This window comes from Giraffa tippelskirchi, chromosome 11 (assembly GCF_054371585.1).
Source record: "Giraffa tippelskirchi isolate mGirTip1 chromosome 11, T2T-mGirTip1v1.2.pri, whole genome shotgun sequence".
Lineage (NCBI taxonomy): Eukaryota > Metazoa > Chordata > Mammalia > Artiodactyla > Giraffidae > Giraffa > Giraffa tippelskirchi.
This window is the reverse complement of record NC_137285.1, coordinates 34,935,267-34,956,484: the sequence shown is the minus strand read 5'-3', so window position 1 is coordinate 34,956,484 and position 21,218 is coordinate 34,935,267. Positions and strand designations below refer to the sequence as shown.

The 21,218-nt window shown below is 34.9% G+C and overlaps 1 protein-coding gene and 1 non-coding gene across 4 annotated transcripts in view; both read right to left on the bottom strand.

Annotated features, from left to right (window-relative positions):
* ADAD1 (adenosine deaminase domain containing 1) overlaps positions 1–21,218 on the bottom strand; it is an 82,880-nt gene that overhangs the window by 29,072 nt on the left and 32,590 nt on the right. For 2 of the 3 annotated variants that reach the window (XR_014069585.1, XM_081544870.1), the window contains exons 11-12: positions 19,254–19,386; positions 8,200–8,305 (exon numbers count right to left, since the gene is read on the bottom strand). Coding sequence is in view for 2 of the 3 variants with exons in the window: in XM_081544870.1 (XP_081400996.1) it covers positions 8,200–8,305; positions 19,254–19,386 (239 nt within the window). In the remaining variant the exon portion in view is untranslated. Of the gene's footprint in view, positions 1–8,132; positions 8,306–19,253; positions 19,387–21,218 lie in introns of those variants that run through there. The other variant, XM_081544869.1, reaches the window with a different exon arrangement.
* On the bottom strand, positions 12,746–12,856 carry LOC145528017 (U6 spliceosomal RNA). Its single transcript, XR_014070097.1, has one exon. It is a non-coding gene; the product is annotated as a U6 spliceosomal RNA (small nuclear RNA).

Genomic DNA, 21,218 nt, shown 5'->3' with positions numbered 1-21,218 from the left:
AATTCTCCAGGTAAGAATACTGGAGTAGGTAGCCACTCACTTCTCCAGGGGATCTTCCTGACCCAGGGGTTGAACCCGGGTCTCCTGCATTGAAGGCAGATTCTTTACCACCTGAGTCACCAGGGAAATAATTACCTTAAATATAAATTGACTAAATGCTCAATCAAAAGACAGAGTGGCTGGGACTTGCCTTGTTGTCCTGTGGTTGAGATTCTGTACTTCAATGCAGGCAGTATAGGTTCAATCACTGATCAGGGAATTAAGATCCCACATGCTGCTCAGTATCCAACCCCCCAAAAAGGGTGGCTGAATGGATAAAAAAAAAAAAGACCCATTTATATGCTGCTTATAAAAGACTCACTTCTGATCTAAAGACACAGACGGACTGAGAGTGAGGCAATGGAAAAAGGTATTATTCTATGCAAATGATAATAAAAAAAATACTTAGGGAGTAATACAGGGTGGCAATGCTTATATCAGACAAAACTGACTTTACAATAAAGACTATTACAAGAGACAAAGAAGGACATTACATAATGATCAAAGGATCGATCCAAGAAAATGATACAATAATTGTAAATATATACGCACTCAACACAGGAGCACCTAAATACATAAAGCAAATATGAACGAGTACAAGGGAAAAAAATTGACAGGAACATAGTAATAGTAGGAGACTTCAACACCCCACTTACGGTCAATGGACAGATCATCCAGATAGAAAATCAATAAGCAAACTCTGTCCTTAAATGATACATCAGACCAAATGAACATTAGATATAAATAGAACATTCCATCCAAAAGCAGCAGAATACAAACTTAAAGTGCATATGGAACATTCTCCAGGAGAAATTACATACTAAGCTGTAAAAGAAGCATAGGTAAATTTAAGAAAATTGGCATCGTATCAAGCATCTTTTCTGACTATAATGCCATGAAGCTAGAAATCAACTACAAGTGGAAAAAAAAGCTGAAAAAAATACAAAAGACATGGAGGCTAAACAATATGCTACTAAATGACCAATGGATCATTGAATAAATCAAAGAGGAAATTAAAAAATACCTAGAAACAAATGAAAACAAAAACATGATGATCCAAAACTCATGTGACACAGGTTAAACAGTTCTAAGAGGGAAGTTTAGTGATACAAACTTACCTCAGGGAACAACAAAAATCTCAAATAAACAACATAACCTTCAACTTGAAGGAAAAGAATAAAGAACAAATAAAACCCAAAAATCAGTAGAAGGAAAGAAGTCACAGAGTTCAGAGCAGAAATAAAAACAGACTAGAAAATAAAAGGTCAATGAAACTAAAAGCTGGTGCTTTGAAAAGATAAATAAAATTGATAAACCTTTAGCCAGACTTACCAAGAAAAAAGGGGGAGAGAATCCAAATCAATAAAATCATAAATGAAAAAGGGAAAGTTACAACCAATATCTCAGAAATACAAAAGATCATAAGAGACTACCAGGAATAACCAAACGCTAATAAAATGGACAATCTGTAAGAAATGGAAAATTTCTTAGAAAGTTACAATCTTCCAGAGCTGAACCAGGAAGAAATAGAAAATATGAACAGAATAATTACCATACTGAAACTGAATAAGTAATTTAAAAACACTCAATAAGTAAAAGTCCAGGCCCAGATGGCTTCAGTTAACTTCTACTAAATATTCAGAGAGGAGCTAACACCTATCCTTCTCAAACTATTTCAAAAAACAGGACAGGAAGGAACATTTGCTAACTCTTTCTATGAAATCAGCATCACCCTGATATCAAAATCAAAGATATTACAATAAAAGAAAATAACAGGCCAATATCATTGATAAACATAGATTCTCAGCAAAATATCAGCAAAGTGAATCCATAAGCACATTAGAAAGATCATACCACCTTGATCAAACAGAATTTTCCCAGGGATGCAAAGATGGTTCAATAATGACAAATCAAACAGTGTGATGCACTGTATTAGTAAAATGAAGAATAAAAATCATATGATCATCTATCTCAATACTGAAAAAATCTCTTACAACAAAGCTCAGCATACATTTATAATAATAAGTTTTCTCAACAAAATGGTTATGGAAGGAACATACTTCAACATAATAAACCCCATATAAAACAAACTGATAGCCAACATCACTATCAAGGGTGAAAAGCTGAAAGCATTTCCTCTAAGATTAGGAACAAGACATGAATGCCCATTCTTGCCACATTTATTCAATATAGTATCAGAAATCCTAGCCACAATAATCAGAAAATAAATAAAAATTACCCAAATTAGAAAAGCAGAAGTAAAACTGTCACCATCTGCAGATAACATGATACTATAAAGTACATCAAAAATCCTAAAGACACCATTAGAAAACAACTAGAGCTCATCAATGAATTCGATCAAGTTGCAGGATACAAAATTAATATACAGAAATTGGTTATATTTCTACACACAAACAAGAAACAGAGAAACTAAGGAAATAATACCATTTATCATATCAAAGAGTAAAATACCAAGGAATAAACCTACCTAGGGAGGAAAAAGACCTGTATGTGGTAAGCTATAAGACACTGATGAATGGGGGAAAGTATTTGCAAATAGTATGACCCATAGAGGCTAATATCCAAAATAAATAAACTCTTTACAACTCAACATCAAAACAACCTGATCAAAAAATGGGCAGAAGACCTGAATAGGTATTTCTCCAAAGAAGATATACAGATGGCCAACAGGCATATGAAAAGTTGCTCAACATTGCTAGCCAACAGAGAAATGCAAATCAAAACCACTTCACACCTGTCAAAACGGCTATCACCAAAAAGCACACAAATAGGGACTTTGCCTGGTGGTCCAGTGGTTAAGAATCCACCTGCTAGTGCAGGGGACACAGGTTCCATCTGGGACTATGCACATGCTGTGGGGCAGCTAAGTCCATGCTTCACAACCACTGAAGCCCATGCACCCTAGGGCTCATGTTCCACAACAAGAGACGCCATCATAGGGAGAAGCCCGTGCACTGCAGCAAAGAGTAGGCCTTGCTTGTGACAACTGGAGAAAGCCCTCACAGAGCAACGGAGACTCAGTGCAGCCAAATAAGTAAATAATTAAATAAATATTTTTTTAAAAGCATACAAATAATAAATAGCAGTTAGGATGTGGAGAAAAGGGAACTCCCATGTACCACTTGTAGGAATGCAAACTGGTGCAGCCACTGAGGAAAAGAGTATGGAGGCATGTACCCCAGTATTCATAGCAGCATTATATATAATTGTCAAGATACGGAACCAACCTAAATGTCCATCAACAGATGAATGGATAAAAAAGATGTGATGTGTATACACACGCACAAACAGAATACTCTTTGTGACCCCCATGACCAGGCTTCTCCATCCATGAAATTCTCCAGGCAAGAATACTGGAGTGGGTAGCCATTCCTATTTCCAGGGGATCTTCCTGACCCAGGAATCGAACCCAGGCCTCCCGCACTGCAGGCAGATTCTTTATCATCTGAGCCACCAGGGAAGCCCCAATAGAATCAGCTCAGTTCAGTCACACAATTGTGTCCGACTCTTTGTGACCCCATGGACTGCAGCACGCCAGGCTTCCCTGTCCATCACCGACTCCCGGAGCTTGCTCAAACTCATGTTCATCGAATCGGTGATGCTCTCCAACCATCTCATCCTCTGTCGTCCCTTCCTCCTCCTTCTTTCAATCTTTCCCAGCATCAGGGTCTTTTCTAAGGAGTCAGTTCTTTGCATCAGGTGGCGAAAGTGTTGGAGTTTCAGCTTCAGCACCAGTCCTTCCAATGAATATTCAGGACTGATTTCCTTTAGGATTGACTAGTTTGATCTCCTTGCAGCTGAAAGGACTCTCGAAGAGTTTTCTTCAGCACCCCAGTTCAAAAGGATCAATTCTTTGGTGCTGTTTTCTTTATGGTCCACTCGCACATCCATGCATGACTACTGGAAAAACCATAGCTTTGACTAGATGGACCTTTGTCAGCAATAATGTCTCTGCATTTTAATATGCTGTTTGTCATAGCTCTTCTTCCAAGGAGCAAGTGTCCTTTAATTTCATGGCTGTAGTCACCATCTGCAGTGATTTTGGAGCCCAAGAAAATCAAGTCTGTCACTGTTTCCATTGTTTCCTGATCTATTTGCCATGAAGTGATGGACTGGATGCCATGATCTTTGTTTTCTGAATGTTGAGTTTTAAGCCAGCTTTTTCATTCTCCTCTTTCACTTTCATCAAGAAGCTCTTCAGTTCCTCTTTGCTTTCTGCCATAAAGGTAGTGTCATCTGCATACCTGAGGTTATTGATATTTCTCCCAGCAATCTTGATTCTCCCGGCAATCTTGATTCCAACTTGTTTCATCCAGTCCAGGATTTCTCATGATGTATTCTGCACATAAGTTAATTAAGCAGGGTGACAATATACAGCCTTATTGTACTCCTTTCCCAATTAGGAACCAGTTCATTTTTTCATGTCCAGTTCTAACTGTTGCTTCTTGATCTGCATACAGGTTTCTCAGGAGGCAGGGAAGGTAGTCTGGTATTCTCATCTGTTTAAGATTTTCCACAGTTTGTTGTGATCCACACAGTCAAAGGCTTTAGCATAGTCAATAAAGCAGGAGTGGATGTTTTTCTGGAATGCTCTTGCTTTTTTCTAAGATCCAACAGATGTTGGCAATTTGAGTACTACTCAGCAATAAAAAATCAAATGCTACTCAGCAATAAAAAAAGAATGTAAATGCCATTTACAACAATGTGGATAGACTAGGAGACATGTTTAAATTCATCATGATACTAAGAAGCACTCTTTGGTCAACTTTAAAGGATGACAGAGAATTAACTATTCCAAAAACATAAAGAAAGAGAAATAATCCATTTTTTTCTGTACCAACTATACCTCAGTAATCAAATAACCGAGCAGTGGACATTTTTAAAGTCAAAGCATTCCAGGTAATGAGAGAATGAGTATAATCTGCAATCCCTAATTAAATAATAGATTTAGACAAGACTCATCAATGATTGGCTACATCACAAAAGATAGACAACCCAGAAAGCTTTCTAACAGAAAGCACACAAAACTGCCTGTGAAGTATTTTCGCTAAAAAAATTAAACCTGAACTTTTTCTGGAAATACAGAGGACAGACAAATGTTAAATGATATCATGGAGATATAAGCAGCAAAAATAAGATTGTGAGAAACTCTGAAAAGAACCCAGCTTTTTTAAGAACTAAGTTAAAAGAAAAAAATAATGAGAAGAAATCTGTAGATTAATAGATATTTAACAAAAATTCAAATTCCAATACATGGATGTTATTTTGATTCTGATTCCAACAGTATATACAACATTTATGAGATGGAGAATTACTATTCATTTTTAAGGTATACTAATTGAATTGTGTATTAAAAAGTTTTCATAGTTTACAGATATGTATCAAAGTATTTACAGATGAATGTCTGATATCTACTCTAACATAATCTATCTTTGGGAGGTATATATGGAATGAGATTGCCATGCTTTAATAAGCTGGTGTGATGCATGTTACTCTCTATTTTTGTATCTCTGAAAATTTCCATAATAAGCAAACAAAGAAAACGTTGTGAAATGATGTTTCAGTGTAGGTCACTTCCCTATAAGAAATCTTTCATGAACTTCCTCTGCCTACCAAACTAAGAACATCTTTTAGATTCATTTCTCAACATCTTCCATCCTGTTTTGTAAATTCTAGACTCAAACACTGTTAACATTTCCCTTCTGATCTTTGCTTTATCGTTTCCAAGTGGAATGCATTCTCTCTCTTTAATTTCATCCTTCTAAATTTTACCCATCCTTCAATGTTTGCCTCAGATAACAGAACCTTAGAGCTAAAAGAGGACTTTAACTTAGATGCAGTTAGTTTAATGGGTTTTGAGCAACTTTAGAAGTAGAGGTTTAGAAGTCTAGCTTTGCTTTTCCCAACAGAACATTTAAAACAAATGAATTTTGCAGAAAATTTTCTTTCTGTATTGAAAAATAGCTTAACCCTGATCCTGCTGCATAAATGTATTTCATAATTATCAACTTTTTAATAAAAATCTTTGACAAATATCTGCCACAAATATTTTATTGTTTACAAATTAAATACTGTGCTCAGAATGCTTATAAACTAAATGCTACTTATGATTTATATATAGAAAAGAAGCTTGCTTTTCTTCAAGTGAAACATTTTGTACAACCCAATACATGTTACAGAGTAAAAACAATAAGCATTTCCACTTTTGATGAACCCTGAAGCCCTTTCTATCAAGCTTCCATCCCTGAACAAAGAGTGAGAACCACCAGAACCAATTTCATCCTTGCAAAGATAAAAACCTGAGCTACAAGAGATTAAATAATTTACAACTGTTCAGAATCATAATAGCCAGTGTTGGGTTTCACATCTGTATCCTGCCCTTTATGCTAAATGACTGCCTTCTACTGAATGTCATCTCTTTTATTCTTTATATAGCTTATCCCTCTTGAGATACAATCTTTCTCCACTTCAAAATACCACATATAAATTAAGTAGACATAATGTACAGAGACACTCAGTGACCACTTGTTGAAGAAATCAGTGGTCCTTACTGGATCCTGTCTGTAAAATAGCTGGGTATATGTTTTATCTACCCTTAAAATTAAAAATTTTTCTTGAGGAAATAAATTGTCTAATGTGATCTTTCACTATTTAGGCAAATGTTAACCATTTTGTGCTTTTCCTAATTTAGACAAAAGCAAAATATCCACAAATGTGAAGAGCCAAGAAAAGATGAAACATGCTGTATATTCACAGGAAATTTACTATCAAAGAGAGGTAAAGTAACAGAAATAAAGGCTGTATAAAGGCTGTAAGTTAGCTGTGGAAGGAATCAACCCAGACAAGAAACTGAAAAGACTTAACAAGGAAATACCAATTCAGAAAAATAAACACTAAATATCATCTATTTGATGGAAATTAAACTTATTATTAATAATAGTATATTATGCTGACATGAAATCGCTCATATTTGATTGTTTTGTACCTACCCTCTCCTCTGAAATGGCAATTTCATATGATTCAATCTATTAATAAATATAGAATCTAGTCTACTGAAAGACATGTATGTCTTTCCATCCAGAATAACTTCAATGTTCATCAACTAAGCTCTACTATACTTTTAGAATAGACAAAAAACAACCCCCAAAACTAAAAAAAAAAACACCAAACAACGACCCTACATTAATCTTATCAGAAATTATAATAGTTCATCTGGGCTAGAGATGGAGTGGGACTTAATAGTTTAATAAAGATCCAAGCTAAGAGGAACACGGTCTTGAGAGTCAATGTTTAATCCATCTGTGATTTAATCTAAGGAATAGATTTTAAGAGAACTCAATTTCACTAAAGATATACATCCTAACCAAGAGTAACTAAACTTTCTCTTTTCATCTAGCTGTATAGACAAATACAAATATAAAGCTAAATATTTTATTGACCTACTATTAGAAATTCTTACTAATCTAACTTATAAAGAATAACATTTGAATGGATCTTACAGAAGGACCTGAAAATGGGTAATCTTAAAACATTTATAATAATCCTTTACTAATCAGAATAATTTATCAAAGTAGTCCCTAACATGGTTAACATTTCTCTGAATTTTTATGTCTAATTTGAATTCATAAACTTCTCTGACATGAGAAATGATGTTTTAATTACTATTTTTTACTATGATTATTGGCAAATATTAGACATTCAAATGTCTGTTGATTTAATCAACAAATGAGTAAGAATTATTATTTGTATTCTTGGATTCCAATTTTTAATTAAAAAAATTTTGAGTGAGACACCAGGACACAGTGCATATCTTTGCTGAACAAGTAACTTTAAAGTACAAAAATTAAAGAAATTTTCTTTTAAATTACAAAATGGTAATGGCTTTCTAATGTCTATAAAAAATACAAAATAGCTACATAATGAAGCAGGTAATTATTTTTTCAAAAAAAAAGTTCAAAATCTTAATGTTTCAACGTAAACTGACATAAATATTTACGAATTTTCAGCAATCTGTGAACACTGCTATAGCAAGACTGATTTTGAAAGCTGAAAACCACCAATATTAAAAAAAATTTTTAGTAGTCAAAGCACACAAAAAAAAGATTTTTAATATGACAATGGATTGCTTAATTCACATACTAAATTGCTCTATACAGGGAGATTTCACAATCCAGGAGCCATAGCCATGTTCCTGTAAGTAGGATTTCAGCAAAGTTTTAGCTTCTTGATAGGATCCAGACATACGCTACAGAAAGAAAAAATAGTAAATTATAGAATACAGGCAGAATCTGGCTTATGAAAAGTAATTAATTAGCCTTAATCATCTTTCTTTAGTTTGACATTATAAACATTACAAAAAATCTTTCTGAATTTCCATTTCCTTCAGTATTGTTTCTGGAACTAAAAATTCTCCTTTTCAACACTCCTAAGAGATAATTTTCCTTTTTTAATATTTATAATTAAAAGAGTAATGATACTCATTACAGAAAACTTGAAAAAGAAAATACAAAGAAGTAAATAAAACTCACTTATAATTCCCAAAGTATAGATAACTAGAATTAATATTTTCGCTTATTTCCTTTCACTTTTTTTTATAAACAAACATACTGATAAACTTAAAAAAGAAAAACCAGCTTTACTTAGGTATAATTTGTATACCATAAATTCACCCACTGTAAATTCATCTACTGCTAAGTCTTCAGTTTGATGTAGGTATTTTAATGAAATTGATATAGGTGTGCAACCATCACAGTCCAGTTGTAAAATAATTTCATTACATGCAAAAAGTTCCACTGTGCTCATATACAGTCAATCTGTACTTCTAAGCCCCAGTCTCAGGCAATCATGAATCTACTTTGTCCCCAGAATTTTGCTTTTCGTAGAAATTTCATAGAAAGTGATTAACACAGCATGTACTCTTCTGTGTCAGGTTTCCTTAAATTAGCATACCATTTTCAGATTCACTCCCATTGTCTGATATATCAGTTTGTTCTTTATTGCTGATTGGTATTCCATCAAATAGATATATCACATTGCTCATGCAGTCATCAGCTGATGAACATTTGTGTTGTTTCCAGGGCTTGGCTACTATAAATAATGATGCTGTAAACATTTATGTACCAGTCTTTGGTAGATATAAGTTTTTGCTTCTCCTATAAATATCAGTGGGAGTGCTGGATCACATGGTAAGTATACAAAACAAACTGCCAAACTTTTCCAAAGTATTTTAAAACATTTTACATTCCCATCAGCAGTGAAAGAAGTTTCTAGTTTCTCCACAACAACATGCAGTACAGTCAGACTTTTGGATTTTAGTAGGTGTGAAGTGGTATCTCACTGTGGTTTGGCTTTATATTTCTTTTCTTTTTTTTATAATGAAAGATGTGTAAAATTTTATATAAAAAATTACAAAGTTATTGAGAGAAAGTGAAATACAAATAAATGGAGGGATAAGAAATATTCATGAATTATAAAGAAGGTAGTTGTTCACTGATTGATGTATATATTCAGTGGCATCCCAATTAGATCCCAAATAGTTTTTTAAGAAATTGACAAGCTGATTCTAAAATTTACATGAAAATGCAAAGGCTCAAAAGAATCCCCTAATGTTGAAGGAAAACAAAATTTGAGGACTTATTAAAAGATGTGAAGAATTTTTACAAAGTTCCACTAATTAAGATAGTAGGCACAATTTTTTTTCTTTTTTTAAAATATATTTATTTATTTTAATTGGAGGCTAATTACTTTACAATATTGTAGTGGTTATTGACATGAATCCGCCACAGGTGCACATGTGTTCTCCATCCTGAACCCCCTTCCCACCTCCCTCCCCATCCCATCCCTCTGGGTCATCCCAGTGCACCAGCCCTGAGCACCCTGTCTCATGGCTTTGTATTTCTCTAATGACTAATCAGGATGAGCACCTTTATATGTGTATTAGCCATTCACATATATTCTTTACCACTTGGAAAAGTTGAGTGGTTTGTCCACTTAAAGATTTGTAAGAGTTCTTTATTCTAGATCCAAGACCTTTGTCAAATGTATGATTTTAAGTATTTTCTTCCATTCTGTGGCTTGTATTTTCATCTTCTTAATGACGACTTTTGAAATGCAAGTTTTAAATTCTGGACTCTATCAATTTTTTCTTTTATGGATTACATGTTTGATGCCGTATCTAAGAAAAATTTGCCTAACGCAGGAAGACAAATTTTGTTGTTGCTATTGTTCAGTTGCTAAGTTGTGTCTGACTCTTTGCGACCCCATAGACAGCAGCACGCCAGGCTCCTCTGTCCTTCACTATCTTCCGAAGTTTGCCCAAACTTATGTCCATTGAGTCAGTGATGCCATCTAACCATTTCATCCTCTGCTTCTCCCTTCTCCTTTTGCTCTGAATCTTTCCCAGCATCAGTCTTTTCCAATGAGTTGGCTCTTCACATCAGGTGGCCAAAGTATTGGAGCTTCAGCATCAGCCCATCTAATGAATATTCAGAGTTGATTTCCTTTAGGATTGACTGTTTTGATATTTCTCTCCAAGGGACTCTCAAAAGTCTTCTCCAGCACCACAATTCAAAAGCATCAATTGTTCAATGCCTAGGCTTCTTTATGGCCCAACTCTCCCATCTGTACATGACTACTACATGTACATGTAGTTTGTACATGGTGTGTACATGTACAAACCATAGCTTTGACTATACGGACCTCTGTTGGCAAAGTGACATCTCTGCTTTTTAACACACTGTCTAGGTTTGTCATAGCTTGCCTTCCAGGGAGCAAGTGACTTTTAAGTTCATGGCTGTGGTCATTTTGGAGTAATTTTGGAGCCCAAGAAAATACAATATTTTCCCACATTTTCTTTGCAAGTTGTGTAGTTTTTAGCTCTCTTAGTTCTACAATCCATTTTGGGGTTTTTGTATGACTGATATAAGTCTAGGTTAATTTGTTCTCAAATACCCAACCATTCTATTACCACTTGTTGAAAAGACTGTCCTTTCTCCCACTAAATTCCCTTGACACCTTTGCACAAAATCAATTGATTGTAAGTGTGTGGGTTTATCTCTGGTCTCTTACTCTGTTTATTGATCTTTATGTCTACTGCTACATCAATACATTTTCTTGATTACTCTGGCTTTATGTTAAACTGTGGAAACTAGGTAGGGTAACTCAACCATTTTGCTTCCTTTTTAAAAATTGTTTTGCTTCTTCTATGTCCTTTGGATTTATATATCAATTCTATAATCAGTTTGTCAACTTCTATACAAAAGCTTACTGAGATTTTGATAAGAGCTTGCCTTGAGACAATAGATTATTTAGGAAAGAATTGACATTCTAAAAATAGAGTTTTCCAATCTATGAAATGGTACATTTCTCCATTTATTTAGGTCTTCACAAGTTTCTCTCAGCAACGTTTCATTATTTTTCATGTACAAGTCTTACAGTTCTTTTGTTAAATTTATTTCTAATTTTTTTATACACTCTTATGGATAAAATTATTTTTTCCAGTTTAATTTTAGACTGTTCATTCTTAACATGTAGATATACAATTTATTCTTCTACGTTGTTCTTATACTGTGTGCTAAATTCACACATGATATAGTTGTTTGTTTTTGGTAGATTCCATAGCATATTTTACATACAAGATCGTTTAGGAATAAGGACAGTTTTTCTACTTCCTTTCCATTTTGGATGCCTTTTCCTTCTTTCTCTTACCTTACTGCCTTGGCTAGAACCTACAGATCAATGTTGACTAGAAGTGGTGAGAGCAATCTTGGGGCAAAGGGAAACAGTATTCAGCCTTCAGCATTGTCATGTAAACTGTAGATTTCCACTGATGCCCTTTATCTGGTGGAGGAAGTTCTATTTCTTGTTTGTTCAGTGTTTCTACTGTGAATAGGTGCTAAATTTTGTCAAATGCATTATGGACATCTATTGAGATAAACAAACAGGTTTTGAACTTCAAAATAGTCACATAATATATCAAATGATTTTCTGGTGTTAAATCACCCTTGCATTCCTGGAATAAATCTCTTTTGTGTATAATCCTTTCTGTATGTTGCTGGATTTGGTTTGTCAATATCTTATGAAGAATTTTCACATGTATGTTCCTAAGAGATTCTGATTTATGGTTTTCACTTATGATGTTTCTGCCCACTTCTGGTATCAGGGTTTTTAATACTGCCTTATAAAGTGAGCTGGGAAGCACTCACTCCTCCTTTACTTTGTTAAATACTTTTTGTATGATTTATGTTAATCTTTGCTTTTACATTTGATAGAATTCACAAGTGAATACATAACTGCACTTGCACTTTTCTTTAAAGAATTTTAATTAATAATTGAATTTCTTTATATTAGTTCAATTCATATGTTCTCTTAGTCAAGTTTTGTAATTTGTCTTTCTAGGAATGTGCTCATTTCATCTAACTTGTCTAATTTGTTGACAAAAGTTGTTTGTAATATTTCCTCATAATTTTTTTTTAGCTCTTTGGGCTCTTCAGTGATGACCCTTCTTTCCTTCAAGATTTTGATCATTTGTGCTACCTTTTATTTCTCAGTCTAGCTAAAGGATTATCAGCTGTGCTGATTTTTCTCAATGAATCAACTTTTGAGTTCACTGATTTTTCTATTTGTTTTCCTGTTTTGTTTTTACCCAATTTCCAGCCTATCCTATATTAATTATTTCATCACTTTTTAAAATACTTAACACTTCATGAATTTGCGTGTCATCCTTGCACAGGGGCCATGCATGTTAGTCTTCTCTGTATCGTTTCAATTTTAGTATATGTGCTGCTGAAGCAAGCACTCTTATTTTAAAATACACTCTTCTTCTAACTTCTTTAGGTGGAAGCTTAAATAACTGATTTTTATGGTTGTCTTCCTTTCTAATATGAGCACTTAAGGCTATGTATTTCTAAACACTTCTTTATTATATTCTATGAATTTTAATTTTTATCCTTGTTGATTTCTAATTACACAGTAGTTATAGCATACTTTTTATGATTTCAACACTTTTAAACTTATTGAGACCTGCTTTACGGCCTACATGGTCTGTAGTGGAGAATGCTCCATGTGTATTTGAAAAGAAGGTATATTCCAGCTGTTGTGCAGAAGATAGTGTTTGGTTTGGTTGGACTGCAGTATTATTCAAGCATTCTATATTTTTACTTATTTTCTCTCTAGTTGTACTATCAATTACTAAGACAAGAATATCAACTAAAACCTCCAACTAAAAACTGTCCATTTAACCTTCAAATGCTAACAGGTTTTGCTTATACATTTTGAGGTTCCTCTGTTATACCCACATAGCAATACTTACCTAACTGTTGTATATGAACAACATTTGGAACAACAATAGTGTATTTTTACCATGAAAATGTTATTCTTTGTTTCTAATATTATTTCTCATCTTGATGTGTGTTTGCTATTAATATAAACACTCCAACTAATTTATTGCTATTGTTTGCATGGTATGTCTTTTTTTCATCCTTTATTTTCAGTCTATTTGTGTTTTTGAATGTAACGTGTCTCTTGCAGAAACCATATAGCTGGATTTTGCATTTTGCCGAATATGACAGCCTTGTCTTTTCTAGAGCATTTTGTTGTTGTCCAGTGACTAAATAGTGTCCAGCTCTTTGCGACCCCATGAATTACAGCATTGTCAGACTTTCCTGTCCTTCAATATCTCATGGAGCTTGCTCAAATTCATGTCCATCGAGTCCGTGATGCCATCCAACAATCTCATCCTCTGTCACCCCCTTCTTTTCCTGCCCTCCATCTTTCCCAGCATCAGGGTCTTTTCCAATGAGTCAGCTCTTCACAACAGGTGGCCAAAGGACTGGAGCTTCAGCTTCAGCATCAGTCATTCTAATGAATATTCAGGGTTGATTTCCTTCAGGACTGACTGGTTTGATTTCCTTGCAATCCAAGAGACTCTCAAGAGTCTTCTCTAACACCACAGTTCAAAAGCATCAATTCTTCAGTGCTCAGCATTATTTATGGTCCAGCTCTCATCCATACATGACTACTGGAAAAACCACAGCTTTGACTATATAGAACTTTGTTGACAAAGTGATGTCTCTGCTTTGTAATATGCTGTATAGGTTTGTCCTTTCTTCCAAGGAGCAAGTCTTAATTTCATGGCTGCAGTCACCGTCTGCAGTGATTTTGGAGCCCAAGAAAATAAAGCCTGTCACCGTTTCCATTGTTTCCTCATCTATTTGCCATGAAGTGATGGGACAGGATGCCATGATCTTAGCTTTTTGAATGCTGAGTTTTAAGCCATTTTTTTTACTCTCCTCTTTCACCCACATTAGGAGGCTCTTTAGTTCCTTTTTACTTTCTGCCATTAAACTGGTATCATCTGCATATCTTGAGGTTGTTGATATGCAGTTATCTCTCAGCAATCTTAATTCCAGCTTGTGAGTCATCCAGCCCAGCATTTTTCATGATGTATTCTGCATATCAGTTAAATAAGCAGGGTGGTAATATACAGCCTTTTCCAATTTTGAATCAACCCATTTTTCCATGTCCAGTTCTAACTGTTGTTTCTTGACCTGCATACAGGTTTCTCAGGAGGCAGGTAAGATGGTCTGGTATTGCCATCTTTAAGAATTTTCCACAGTTTGTTGTGATCCACATGGTCAAAGGCTTGAGTGTAATCAATGTAATCAATGAAGCAGAGGTGGATGCTTTTCTGGAATTCTTTTTTCTTTAACATCATCATATTTTAAGATTTGAAATAGTTCAGCTGGAATTCCATCACCTCCACTAGACCCCCCTGAATTCACACTCTAGAATGTCTGGAGTACATTCGGAGAGTAACCTCGGGGAGTAACCACACTATCATGGTTATCTGGGTCATTAAGACCTTTTTCGCATAGTTCTTCTGTGTATTTTTGCCACCTCTTCTCAATCTCTTCTGCTTCTGTTAGGTCTTTCCCGTTCTGTCCTTTATTGTGTCCATCCTTGCATGAAATGTTCCCTTAGCATCTCTAAAATTTTCTTGAAGAGATCTCTAGTCTTTCAAATTCTATTGTTTTCCTCTATTTTTTTTTTTTTTCTGGCATTGTTCACTGAAGAAGTTTTTCTTATCTCTCCTTGCTATTCTCTGGAACTCTGCACTCAGCTGGGTATATCATTCTCTTTCTCCCTTGCCTTTCACTTGTCTTCTTTCCTCAGCTGTTTGTTAAGCCTCCTCAGATAACTTTGCTTTCTTGCAGTTCTTTTCCTTTGGGATGATTTTGGTCACTGCCTCCTGTACAATGTTATGATCATCCATCCATAGTTCTTTAGGCACTCTATCAGATTTAATCCCTTGAATCTGTCACTTCCACTGTATAATCATAAGGTATTTGATTTAGGTCATACCTGAGTGGTCCAGTGGTTTTCCCTACTTTTTTCAATTTGAGTCTGAATTTTGCAATAAGGAGCTCATGATCTGAGCCACAGTCAGTTCTAGGTCCTGTTTTTGCTGACTGTATGGAGCTTCTCCATCTTCGGCTCCAAAGAATATAATCAATCTGATTTCAGTTTGACCACCTGGTGATGTACATGTGTAGAGTCATCTCTTGTGTTATTGGAAGAGGGTATTTTCTATGACCAATGTGTTCTCTTGGCAAAACTCTTTGATAGTGTTTTCCCTGCTTCATTTTGTACTCCAAGGCCAAACATGTCTGTTACTCCAGGTATTTCCTGAGTTCTTACTTTTGCATTCTCATCCCCTATGATGAAAAGGACATCTTTTTTTGGTGTTAGTTCTAGAAGCTCTTGTAGGTCTTCATAGAACCATTCAATTTCAGCTTCTTCGGTATTAGTGGTTGGGGCACAGACTTGGATTACTGTGATGTCAAGTGGTTTGCCTTAGAAACAAACCGAGATCATTCTGTCATTTTTGCGATTTTAGAATATTCAAATTTAATGTTTTAATAATTATTGGTAAGTGGATTTATGTCTGCCATTTCACTACTTACGTTCCAAGTCCTGTGTCTTTTATTTCTTTGCTGCTTTACTGCCTTCTAGTCTTTTTAAAAATTCATTTTTTAGGACAGCATTTTAATTCCTTTGCTGATATTTTAGCAATAGCTTTCAAGTTATTGTCTTCATGACTACTTCAGGAATTACAATATTCTTCTTTTTCTAACCACAGTTTACTTCAGATTGATACTGACATAATCCTGGTAATACACAGAAACTCAAGATTTTCTCTTTGTCTTGGTCTTCATCAGTTTGCCTATGATGTATCTAGATGTGAATCTTATTTATTTTTCTTTCTTGGGATTTTTTTTAAGCATCTTGGGTCTGTTAATATTTTTCATCAAATACGGGAATTTTTTTCAGTAATTTCTTCAAATATTTTGTTGATCCTTTTCTCTTTTTCTCTAGAATTTCTAGTAAACATAAGTTGGTATACTTAATATTGTTCCACAAATCTCTGAAGTTCTGTCAATTTTTCTTTTATCTGCTTCAATCTGTCCTTTCAAATTATTTTATCTTCAAAGCCCATTGATATTTTTCTGCAATCTCACATGTACTGTTGAGTCCATCTAGAGAATTATTCATTTCACTTATTATTTACTGTTTCAGTGCTAGAATATTCATCTGGGTTTTTTCCCCAAGTTTTGAGTTTTTTGACTTTTGCGTTTTCTGTTTTTTGAGTTTCTATTTCTCTGAGATCACCTGTTTACTGAAACATTGTTACACTTTCCTTTAATAACTTGAATATATTTATAACAGTTGCTTTGACGACTTTGCTGTATTTAAAATTGGAATCCTCTCAGAACCAGTTTCTTCTGAATGTTATGCTTCCTAAGTATAGATTTTATTTTACTTTCATGTTTTTACACACCCTATAATTTTGGGGTAAAAGAGACTTTTTGGATAATATATTTTAGTAACTCTGGATTCTATTTTTCTACAAGGTTTTGTTTTTGTCTTCTGCATGTTGAAATTGTGAGATATGTTTTCACCTATGGTGTGTACTGTCTCTTTCCTGTTTCTGTTTTAGCCTGGTTTCCTAGTAGTTATCCTGCATCTGCAAAACTTAGTGATAAGCAAATGATTTCAGCAGGCATTACACTCAACACCTTAAACTTATAAGGCTTCTACCTTCTTCTGATCAACTAATTTGGGGAGGGATGGGTGGAATAGTGTATTTAATGTTGCAGGCAGTTCTATTTCACGCTTTTCACTCTTTATTAGGTTCTCTTGAATCTCACTTGCACATGAGTGTAATTTCTTCATCAAGCAAGGATATATAGAGAATTTCTTTCAACTCTTCCATGGCTCTTTCATTTCCAATACCTACCTGTTAAGTTACTATTTTGTATACCACTTGCTCCAACCAGGACTGCAACCTTGCATCAGTTATTGATTTTTGCCATTTTTCCCCCTACCAGGTTTGGCACATTTAGTTGAAAAAGTCACAAATGCTCACCCTCTTGCCCAAAATCGAGCCCAGAAAATCTACTACTTTTGGTGGCATTTTCAATCTCATAAAACTACAGTTCTTGCCATTCAAACTAGCAGAGAGGAAGGAGAGAGAACAGGAACACCTTTGGGCAAAGGTTTCACAAATTCCTGCTGTTCTTTTCCAGAGTTCTAAGTTTTACAAGAATATACAATTTCCAATGTGTTTTCTGCCTTTAGTCAATTTCCAGAGTTATGAAAAGGGTTTTTATCTTTTGACTAATTTGTCCAATTTTATCATAGAGATAATCTCTGTTTTTTAACAGAGATGACTTGAATCCTCTTTATGCAGCCAAAATCAGAAATTGCTTAGGGTAAGCTTTAATACTTAAAAATGTGTGTATATACAAACTGCTGCTGCTGCTGCTAAGTCACGTCAGTCGTGTCCGACTCTGTGCGACCCCATAGATGGCAGCCCACCAGGCTCCGCCGTCCCTGGGATTCTCCAGGCAAGAACACTGGAGCCGGTTGCCATTTCTTTCTCCAATGCATGAAAGTGAAAAGTGAAAGTGAAGTCGCTCAGTCCTCAGTCGTGTCCGACTCTTAGCAACCCTATGGACTGCAGCCTACCTGGCTCCTCCGTCCATGGGATTTTCCCAGCAAGAGTACTGGAGTGGGTTGCCAGTGCCTTCTCTGATATACAAACTAACTGCCATTAACAGTCATTGCTTTACAGGTTTGATCATTATACAGTTTGAGCATTAAGATATTGGTGAAATTAAGACTTTCATACAGTACTATATTGTTACTGAAAAGGAAATTAGGTCATCAAAAACAATATGTATTTCATAACTTGAAAACATGGATATTTCATATTATGACATGGCTCAGTTCATAGTACACTGAATAAAACGAGTTAACTAAAAAGCACATCAAGTATGAGCACAGGGCTTCCCGGGTAGCTCAGTGCTAAAGAATCTGCCTGCCAAGCAGAAGATGTGACTTCAATCCCTGGGTTGGGAAGATCACCTGGAGAAGGAAATGGCAACCCACTCCAGTATTCTTGCCTGGGAAATCCCATGAACAGCAGAGCCTGTTGGGTTATAGTCCATGAGGTCACAAAGAGTCGGACATGATTGAAGTGACTTAGTGCACACATGCACACATACACAAAAAATATAAATACATGACAAGAAAATGAAAATAACATGCTTATAAGATTAGGAGTATTATACTGGAATAGTAGGTAGGATTACAAGATGTTATTTCCCATCTCCATTTAAGAAAGATTTCCAAGTTCTCTACTCAAATATGCATTATGTTTGTAATACTATAAAAAGTATATTTTTAAAGATATAAAAGGCTCTCTCTATATATATCACTTAAGCCCAAATCACAAACTCAAAGGTGTTTCACAACTTAGGAAGATAAGCAAAGTAATTTATATGCATATAGTAATGCATTATTTTAGAATACTGAAATACTATAGTTAACACAGTTAATATCATACACAAAAGAGATTTTATTACCTTTTTGTTTCTATGGGTACGACCAGCAGATTTTTAGCAATATTGCCAAGGTTGGTACATACCATACTGAGGGAGCTACTAAAAGTGGTAAAACTTATTCACATGTCCAATTTCCAACATATCCATTTAAAAACTAATTTTACCACTACATGGCAATATCAGGAATTATTTAACCAACTTTTGCTATGTATCATCATCAAATTACCACATTATTACTGTCTTACAATTTTTATTTCAATGATCAATTTAATTTGTTTAAAGAGTTACCTTAGCTGTGTGATATGTACTAGCTTCAAGTATATCTTCTTTTTTAGCTTCTTTGGCAAGCAGGTTAAATCGACTTAACATTGCAGCCTTACAAAGCCGACTTGCCATTGACATACCACTTTTAAATGGGGAACTAAAGTAGAATAGAATGAAACAATCACTAATCATTATTTAATGATTTATGTTAGCACTTACAGGGGTTAAAATCAACACAAAATGTATATTAATTTCAACCATGCACAGAGAAGATAGTGAAATTTTCTATATAAAATTATTCTGAATATTTAGCTGCTTTCTGAAGCTAATTTCTTTTATAAAACTAGTTTATGTTATCAGAGTATTAAGTTAAAAATTAAAGCAAAAGATGGATATTTGGAATATTTCTACTGTTTGAGGCAAAATTAATCTATAGTGATCCAAATTAAGATAGTGGTTCTACCAGGAATTGACTAGATGAGGGAATAGAAATATTTTTGGGGATGAAGAAAGCGTCCTGAATTTTGACTGGGGTAATGGTTACGCAGGTGTGTATATATATATGTGTGTATATATACACACATATACGTGTGTGTGTATATATAAACTCATCAAATTATACATGTTAATGTACATTTTGACACCCTAAAAAAGTAAAATATATGCACTTCATCACCCTCCATATATATACATGTGCATATGTGTACACATGTAAATATATATTTTTCTGTTTCTAATAAAAATAGGTTCACATATCATAGCTTTCTTGCTTCTATAACTTTTTCCCTTAATTATGTCTTCCCATTAGTTGTTTTTGTGATAGATTGCAAAAACTGCCAAAACCCTTTATTCTTGTTTGCATGCTCTTTACAATATAATTTTTCAGATTCTTCCATCAACAACTACGGCTTATTCTTCCTCCCCTTGAATTTGGACTGGCCTTGTAACTTGTTTTGGTCAATACTCTGTGCCAGTTGTAAGCCTGGGCTGCAAGCAGTTTTGTGTTTCTATGTCTTGGTGCTCCTTCCTCTACCATATGAACCTGCTGAGATTGGTCCACTAGAAGATGAGAGAGCCCAGTTGTCCCTCTAAGATCAGCCAAGCTGCCTTATAGTTGACCTACAGCTGACCCCACACATATGGGAGAGCTTGACCAAATCCAGCTCAGCTGACCCTAGGACTTGGGAGCAGTAAAAAGTGGTTGTATTTTTAAGCCTCTAAAACAATAGTATATACAGCAATAGTTAACACACACTCTTGTTAACAAAATATACTACTACTACTACTAAGTCGCTTCAGTCGTGTCCGACTCTGTGCAACCCCATAGATGGCAGCCCACCAGGCTCCGCCGTCCCTGGGATTCTCCAGGCAAGAACACTGGAGTGGGTTGCCATTTGCTTCTCCAATGCGTGAAAGCAAAAGTGAAAGTGAAGTCGCTCAGTCGTGTCCGACTCTTTGCGACCCCATGGACTGCAGCCTACCAGGCTCCTCCATCCGTGGGATTGTCCAGGCAAGAGTACTGGAGTGGGGTGCCATTGCCTTCTCCGTACAAAATATACTAATCTCTATATATTAATTTTCCACCATGATACCTTTTTTTGTGGTGGTTTTTCAGATGATTCTCTTGGACTTTTCAGGTATAAAATGATATCATATGCAAAGTCATTTTACCTCCTCCTTTCCAATATTTTGTGTGTATCCTTTCTTTTGTTAAATGCATTAAACAACATCTTGAACAACAACAATAACAGTAAATAATAATGTCCTGTTTTGGATGCTAGTAGAAATGACTCTGAGATTTCATCATGAATCATGATGACATTTTTGGAGTAATAAAAGATACCCTTTTATTCTTAACATAAATATCTATTCCTTTCTTATTGGGTATCTTTTGTCTAGAATAGTTGTAGAATTGTACTGTATGTCTTCTTGGAATTTATAAAGATGAAATATGGTGTTTTTCCCTACATCAATTAATATAACAAATTT